Source organism: Elephas maximus, chromosome 12 (genome assembly GCF_024166365.1).
Source record: "Elephas maximus indicus isolate mEleMax1 chromosome 12, mEleMax1 primary haplotype, whole genome shotgun sequence".
In the NCBI taxonomy this organism is placed as follows: domain Eukaryota; kingdom Metazoa; phylum Chordata; class Mammalia; order Proboscidea; family Elephantidae; genus Elephas; species Elephas maximus.
In genome coordinates, this window is record NC_064830.1 from 89498156 (window position 1) to 89506230 (window position 8075).

The following is an 8075-nucleotide window of genomic DNA, read 5'->3' on the forward strand; positions in this document are numbered from 1 at the left end:
TAGTGGATCTCACCAAAAGGGAGGGCGTATCTGAATCACCTGTGGGATTTCTCAAACAACTCTATGCTTTGCTGGTGCTACAGTCCTCTTAACCCTTCCTGTTTCAGGCCCTAAAAAAGTGTAATAGAATCTGAGCAAGGAGAACATAGGAATAAAGGGCAGACTCTTGAGATGGCCCCACAAGTGATTCTGAAGTACTGTCCTCACCCACGTGGTGAGAACTGCTGAAATAGGGTGTTCTGGTTATCTATTGCTGTATCACATGCCCCCCTGCCGCCAAAACTTAGTGGTCTAAGACAATAATGTTTCTTTTTCTCAGAAATCTATGTTTTGGGCAGGGCTCCATGGAGATAGCTCATCTCTGCTATAGTTGGTGTCAGATGAAGTGGCTTAAGGACTGGAGCTGGAATCATCTAAAGATTTGCTTGCTCACTTGTGTGGTAGTTGACGTTGCCTGTGAGTTGGGACTCTAGCTGGGTTCAAAGAGTGAGCATGGACAGAGAGCAAGTGAGCGTCAGGTGGGTGTTCTATATCCTGCTTTAAACCCAGCCTTGGAAACCATGCTGTGTCATTTCTCCTGCCTTCTGTTCAGGAGTGAGTCTCTAAGGTCACTTAGAGGAGGGGAGGGGAAGTAGACTCCACCTTTTGATAGGAGGAGCTTCAAAGAGTTGGCAGAGATGTTTTAAAACCACCACACAGTTAGGAGTGAAGAATACCAAGTACAGAACTCTGAGGAGTATCACTCTTTTTAGGAGGCAACTGAGCCTCTTCCTGCTTAGATCTTCCCAGCACACAAGATTTAGTAAACTGCAAGCACATGTCAGCTCCCTAGTCTATGAAGAAATACTTTCACCGGTTCTCCAGGCCCAGACAGGCTCAGCTCTGAACACCTGACCCCAGGCGCACTCCCCAAAGGCTTTTGACTCAGTCTTTCTTTTCTTTTTACAGTGACTCTTTTCGACAGGGTAGAACTGTTCCATAGGGCTTCTAAGGCCGGAAATCTTTTAAATTTATTTTTATTATTGTACTTTAGATGAAGGTTTACAAAACAAACTAGCTTCTCATTAAACAATTAGTATACATATTGTTTTGTGACATTGGTTACCAACCCCATGACACGTCCACAGTTTCCCTTCTTGACCTTCGGTTACCCATTACTAGCTTTCCTGCCGTCTAGTCCTTGCCCCTGGGCTGCTGTGCCCATTTAGTCTTGTTTTATTTTGTGGGCCTGTTTAATCTTTGGCTGAAAGGTGAACCTCAGGAGTGACTTCATACTGAGTTAAAAAGGTGTCCGGGGGCCATAGTCTCGGGATTTCTCCAGTCTCTGTCAGACCAGTAAGTCTGTTTTTTTTGTGTGTACCCAGAGACCTTGTTATTGCACATGCTCACTTAGTAACTTCACAATTCCTTTTTTCAGAAATTCTTGAGTGGTGGGGTGGGAGGAGCCTGGGCCTGGGGATCAGGATGCCTGGGTTCTAATCACAACCATGCAGCAGCCTGTAAAAAAGAATGCAGATTCACTGGGAAATAATTTTCTTCATGTTTCAATTTTCTATGACAATAGTTTTAAAAAACTTAAGCTCCTTTTTATTAAGCAGTGAAAGATTAAAAAAAAAAAAAAAAAACCAAACCCACTGCTGTCAAGTCGATTCTGACTCAGCAATCCTATAGGACAGCGTAGAACTCGCCCACATAGTTTCTAAGGCTGTAAATCCTTCCTGGAGCACACTGCCACGTCTTCCTCCCAGGGAGCAGCTGGCGGGTTCGAACCGCCAACCTTTCGGTTAGCAGCTGAGAGCTTTAGCTACTGTGCCACCAGGACTCCTGAGTGAAAGATAGTTAAGAGTCAAAACAGCCAGTTTGACATCTTAGAAACAGGAAAATGATATTCGATCTTTCTAGTTTTTAATACCATTTACTCTTCTAGTTTTTTTCAGGAAGATTTAATTAAAAGAGAACATAGGTAACAGTTTTCAGTTTTGATTTTTAAAAAGGCTTGAAATAAAATTCTAACCACATCAGGTTTCTGCATGTTTCATGAGGCTCAGAGGCCTTGGGGCCTTTCATTTCCTCCTGCTCCCACACCCTGCGGTGCTTCCTGCCCCTTTGAGCACCTCTCTTCTTCAGAACCACCAGCAGGGTCAGGCTGTCCTGTGACCTTCTTTTGCAAGATGCTAATATTTCAACATTTTTAAAAATTCATTAATTTATTTCTTTTTCCTTTTTTTTATTGTACTGTAGATAAAGGTTTACAGAACAAACTAGTTTCTCATCTGTTCGTACGCACATTGTTCTATGACACTGGTTAACAACCCCATCACATGTCAACACTCTCCCTTCTCAACCTTGGGTTTCAACATATTTTTGTAGTCTTTCACATATGACTATCATTTTACAAAACGACTTTAAAAAAAAAAAAAACCAAAACTCACTGCCGTTGAGTTGATTCTGACTCAGAGTGACCCTATAGGACAGGGTAGAACTGCCCCATAGAGCTTCCAAGGAGCGCCTGGTGGATTCAAACTGCTGACCTTTTGGTTAGCAGCCATTGCTCTTAACCACTGCACCACCAGAGTTTCCATAAATATATTAGTACCTATTAAAAGTGGCTGTTGTGTTCAGACCAGGTATTTTTTTCATGCCCCACCTCCCCTTGTCTCCCACATCCGTGGGTTGTGTAACTTTGGGCACGTCACCTCCCTTCTGTAGGGCTCACTTTTTTCATCTGTTAAATGAGTAAGTCAAACTAGACAATCTCTGAAAAGGCCCTGGAACCCAGACGCTGATCACTTTCCCTCAAACCCTTCTCCAGCTTCCTGCGTGATGGCTCTTCCTGACCCCCATTCTCAGCACCAAGAGAAAGGAACAGAGATTGCAGATGTTGGGGGCTTCGCCTCACAGGTATTTTCCAACTCAGATTGGAGCTAAATGGTTTGAAGACAGGAGACTTATGTTCATTACGAGTATAGAGAAGGCTGAGCCAAGCAGGCAGGGATGTGGCCTACTGGACGGCAGGGGCAGGTTTGGTCACGGCCACTGGGCAGGACAGGTGTGGTGAGCAACTTCCCAGGAGTAGGCAGAGAAAGGTACCATGGAACTTGGGCACCGAATGGGCTAGAGTCTCTGTCTCTCTTTCCTGGCCTTGCTGAGTGTTCTGGGGCCTTAGTCCTAGCTATGGGGTAAGACTGAGTTCAACAGTCACTAACCATTCTGGCTCCACCTCACTCCAGGAAATGCCTCCTCACCGCAGTGACCACATCCCCCCAGGTTGCCTTAGAAACACTCCACGGGGGCTGGGGGAGTTGGGGCAGAGTTGCCAAGCAACAGGTGGTGCCCTCCCTTCCGCCCTCATCTGAGGCCAACTCTCTTTACGTCTTTCAGGCAACCGTCCTGTGCCCTCCTGGCATGTGCAGGGAAGAGCCGCTCTGAAGGGTGAGAGAGGAGCCCCGAAGAGACCGAAGGTGAGGTAAGGAGTGCAGGAGGCCCTGTAGGTGGGTGGGGGGTCTGGGGGAGAGAGAGGTGGGCAGAGACAAATAGGAGATGGAGATGCACCAGAGACTGTGCAAAGCTGGAGAGACAGGAACAGGTGCAGGGTGGCGCTTGAGACCGGTGTGACAGCAGATTCAGTGGACCTAAAGAGGGCAAGACCAACTTCATGAGGGTCTGCAAGGGGGCAGAGGTGGCCTGAGGAGTGAGTGCACACATAGGAGCAGGGGCAAGGGCAGGGGCAGGGGAAGGGCCTGGAGGGAGGTTCCCATTTCCTCACCCACCACTTCCTCTCTAGGCGGGAGAGACCTGAGAGGACCTAGACGGGAAGCAAGAAGCCTTTGGGGCTCTTAATGTTCTGCCTGCAGCACCTTGGGGTCTGGGAGGGAAATGGTATTTGGAAAGGGGCTCGGGCTCTGAGCAGGAGGGGCCTGGCTGGGGACTAAGGTAGGTTTCTGCTGGTCTCTCTGGCCCCATTTGGCTCTCTCCTGCCTTTTCTGAGTGCGCTGTCTCCTCTGTTTCTGCCTGGGCCTGTCTCTCAGGCTAGACAAGAGTCCCTCTCCTTGTCTCTTTCGCTTTCTTTGACACTTGCTGTTTCTCTCCCTCTATCAATTGTGCCATATCTGTCTCACTTGCTTCCTCTCCTGACCCCTGTGTCTCCCAGATGCCTTCAACTCCAGGGCAGCCCACTGGGCACATGGAGGGGCCCCCTGCCTCAGAGTCAGCCTCGTGGTCCCCGCTCCCCTGCGGGCCCTGTGTTCCCATCATGCTGGCCCTGGCCTGCCTCGCTGCTCTCTTCCTGCTGACCACAGCTGTGTTGGCCGAACGCCTGTTCCGCCGCTCTCCCCGCCTAGACCCCAGCAACCGCACTCCCACGCTGGTCTGGCGCCCCGGAGGAGAGCTGTGGATTGAGCCTACGGGCACCCCCCGAGAGCGCTCCGAGGACTGGTATGGCTCTGCAGTCCCCCTGCTGATGGACGGGGCCCCAGAGGCCCTCAACACTGGGGGCACCTTGGAGGCCCGAGCAACAGCCCCACCTGCTCCTTCTACCCCTCACTCCCCTCCCAGCTCCTTGGTCTTCCAGGCTCCACCCCAGGTCCCAGCCCGCAGCACCTTCTGTGTGCCCCAGCCCTGGGAGGAAAGGTCCCACAACACAGGCATGGTGAGCTGGGCTGAGCCTGAGCCAAGGCCAGGGGACAGTGTGTACTTGGGGAGCCCTCGGGCCCAGAGGCATCGGCCTGGCAGCCCTGAGCCTGGATGGGGACTTCAGCCTCTGGTCACACTGGAGCAGATCTCCGCTTTCTGGAGGCGTGAAGGCCGGACCAGCGTGGGGTTCTGAATGCTCAGGGACTGGAAGACTGGCTACAGCTTTCTAGAGACCAGTGAGGAAGGCCCTACAGCAAGGCTGAAGCCTAAGGCCATCCTGGGGAAGAATGCTTCTCCCAGGTCTTTCACTTCTGGATCTCAATTCCCCTGGACCTGGATGGTGGGTAGGCGAGGTGTGGACGGAGCCTGGGTGGCGGGGGAAGCATTGAGTGCCTCTGCTTAGCTGCCCAGGGCTGTGGCCCAGGGAACTGGGTTGGGTGGTTCAATTCTGGGCCAGAGCCTCCAAGACTACATTCCAGATTAAGAATTCAAGGTAGCAGACATGCAGGAAATGGCATCGATCCCAGCCGCTTCAGCCTTCCTTCAGTGAGCACCTAAAATCCTCCCTATCAATAAAGGAGTCTCAAATATGCTAAAGAACAGACTGTGGTCATAACAAGTGTTGGCATGTTAGTGAGAGATGACAGGAGTCCAGTTCCCCAAATCTGTAAATCTTATCCCTCCTTAACGCTCATCCTCATGAAGTCCTCCAAAAAAATATAGAGAGGACATGACCAGGCAAAGGAACATTTTATTACATATGAGCTGTGGTTTTGACCCCAAAATTGCAATGAGGAACTTGGTGAGCCAACTGGAGGGGTTCTTCTTACCTGGAGTTGGGACCTAGAGTCAAAGAAGGCCAACAGGCCACCTTTGCCCAGCCTGGTAAGGCCCTGCACACATCTCAGCCTTCGTGGTGGGGAAAGCCGAGCCTAGAAGAACTGAGTTTGAGCCAATGCAGAGAGGAGAACTGCAGGACAGGGCAGCTCTCAAATGTGGCCTTCGGGCCATCCTCCCACCAAGCCTGCTGGAGTGACCCCCAGAGACAGCTTTGCCCAAAGATAGACCTACTTACAATGCTCTACCCCATAGCATAAAAAAAATATCCCCCAAATGCCCTTGGCCCTACTAGCCATCTGTATCAGCAGACCTCCCTTTTGGGGGCGGAGCCAGAGGATGGGGGAGTGGAAGGAGTTTCCATTTCCCGGGTCTGATTTTCCAAACTTCAGTCATGAACATCAGGCTCTTTGCCACCTGCACTATTATTTACCACATTTTTTCTTTAAATTGGCTTGCTGTTTGCATAATAAATTTATTTTAAAAGGAATCTTTATTGTATCACTTCTGTAAATGGAAAACCAGTATCACTTACCTATAAATAGAAGGTAAAAATGAAAATAAATACAATGTAAACAAAGTTCTTAAATTCTAAATTTAAAGACCTTAAATTCTTCTCTGCTGGAGGCACTGAACTAAATACCTGTTCTTTCTTTGTAAAAAAAAAAAAAAAAAGGCCGGGGGGGGAGTTTGGTGGAGATGAGCAAGTGTTAGATATTCTAGCACCAAACCAAAACCTTCTCCTGAAAGTACTAAGAATGCTGAAAACCAAAAGCAAACCAAACCCATTGCTGTCGAGTCGATTCCAACTCATAGTGACCCTACAGGACAGAGTAAAATTGCCCCACAGAGCTTCCAAGTAGTGCCTGGCAGATTCAAACTGCCAACCTTTTGGTTAGCAGCTGTAGCACTTGACCACTACACCACCGGGGTTTCCAAGAATACTGAAAGCCCCTGTAAAAGGAACAGTGATTCTGTGTTATTTAACACTGGGCAGGAACCCCCAACTCCAGACACACCTGGGGAAACACTCTTCTGGGCTGAGGCCAACACTCAGCTCTCTCTGCTCAGGAGGGCTGGGGGGTACCTGGAGCCCCAGCCTCCTCTACAATTCCTTGGATACTGGAAGTTGAAGGAACAGCTGAGGGAATGAGCAGCCCCCAGACTGAGGAACACCAGTGTCTGCAGACCAAGAGCTGGCCCAAGCCCTCTCATCAGGTGCACTCATCCAGCATGGTTCTGAGAACCTGCTCAAGGCCAGGCCCTGGAAAAGGGAGGAGTCAGATCTGACCCCTGCCCTCAAGGAGCTCACAGTCTCTCTAGGGTTTGGGAAATGGAGGTAGGAGTGAGGTAAGACAGACCCATAACTGATACAAGCTGGCGATCAGGGCTCCTGTCCCATCTCTGTCTCTTATGAACTTGGTAACTATTTCGTTTTTCATTATCACCATCAGCTGACAGGACTGGGTTGTGGGACTACTTCCACCAGGAGTTAACAGTCTACCAGGTGTTCAGAGATTAGATGCCTACATGCCAAGTGTTCAGGATGGGGAGTACACTGTGGAAAGGATTCCAGGTGTCATGGATTGAATCGTGTCCCCCCAAAATATGTGTCAACTTGGCTAGGCCATGATTCCCAGTATTGCGTCATTGTCCACCATTTTGTCATCTGGTGTGATTTTCCTATGTGTTGTGGATTCTACCTCTGTGATGTTAATGACGCAGGATTAAAGGCAGTTATGTTAATGAGCACTATCTACAAGATTAGGTTGTGTCTTAAGCCAATCTCTTTTGAGATATAAATGAGAGAAGCAAGCAGAGAGACATGTGAACCTCATACTATCAAGAAACAAGAGCCAGGGAATAGTGTGTCCTTTAGACCCAGGGTCCCTGTGCTGAGAAGCCCCTTGACCGGGGAAGATTGATGACAAGGACCTTCCCCTGAAGCTAACAGAGAGACAAAGCCTTCCCCCGGAGCTGGCACCCTGAATTTGGGCTTCTACCCTCCTAGACTGTGGGAGAATAAATTTCTCTTTGTTAAAGCTATCCACTTGTGGTCACAGCGGTACAAGATCTCTGGCTGTTAACCTGGCTCTGTCATCCATTCACTTGGAAACTTCAGAAAAATAATCTTCTAAACTGCTGGGTCTCATATTCTTTATCTGAACAACAAACAAACAAGTTGAAAGTTAAACAAGATTCTCCATTAGGACTCTTCCAGCTGTGACATTTGAGGATGCTAACCGTAGTGGCATAGTGGTTAAGTGCTACGGCTGCTAACCAAAAGTTTGGCAGTTTGAATCCGCCAGGCCCTCTTTGGAAACTCTATGGGGCAGTTCTACTCTGTTCTATAGAGTTGCTATGAGTCGGAATCGACTTGACGGCAGTGGGTAGCAGGTAGTGGTAGCATAAAATAAAAGATGGATGGATGGATGAGTGGGTGGATGGACTGATGAATGGGAGAATGGATGGGAGGATATATAGATATTTGGATGGGAGAATGAATTGGTGGATGAATGAATGTATGGATGAGTGGATGGGTAGATAAAAGGATAGATGAATGAATGGATGCATGGATGGATGTGATCTTCTTGAGACAGCCCAAC

The 8075-nt window shown here is 48.9% G+C and overlaps 1 protein-coding gene across 4 annotated transcripts; it reads left to right on the forward strand.

Moving 5' to 3' along the window:
- Positions 1–2713: 2713 nt before the first annotated feature.
- On the forward strand, positions 2714–5959 carry C12H16orf54 (chromosome 12 C16orf54 homolog). Of its 4 annotated transcripts, none has more exons than XM_049904220.1 (4): positions 2714–2901; positions 3382–3466; positions 3785–3933; positions 4151–5959. In XM_049904220.1, the coding sequence occupies exon 4, from the start codon at positions 4151–4153 to the stop codon at positions 4823–4825; it is 675 nt and encodes a 224-aa protein (XP_049760177.1). In that variant the 5' UTR covers positions 2714–2901; positions 3382–3466; positions 3785–3933; the 3' UTR covers positions 4826–5959. The 4 variants fall into 4 exon arrangements, with proteins under 4 accessions (XP_049760177.1, XP_049760178.1, XP_049760175.1 ...); XM_049904221.1 differs by having other exon boundaries at positions 3382–3461; XM_049904218.1 differs by lacking the exon at positions 3785–3933.
- The last annotated feature ends 2116 nt before the right edge of the window (positions 5960–8075 follow it).

Excerpts from the sequence above, each read along its gene's own strand:
- C12H16orf54 (XM_049904220.1), top strand. The coding sequence starts at position 4,151 with ATGCCTTCAACTCCAGGGCAGCCCACTGGGCACATGGAGGGGCCCCCT.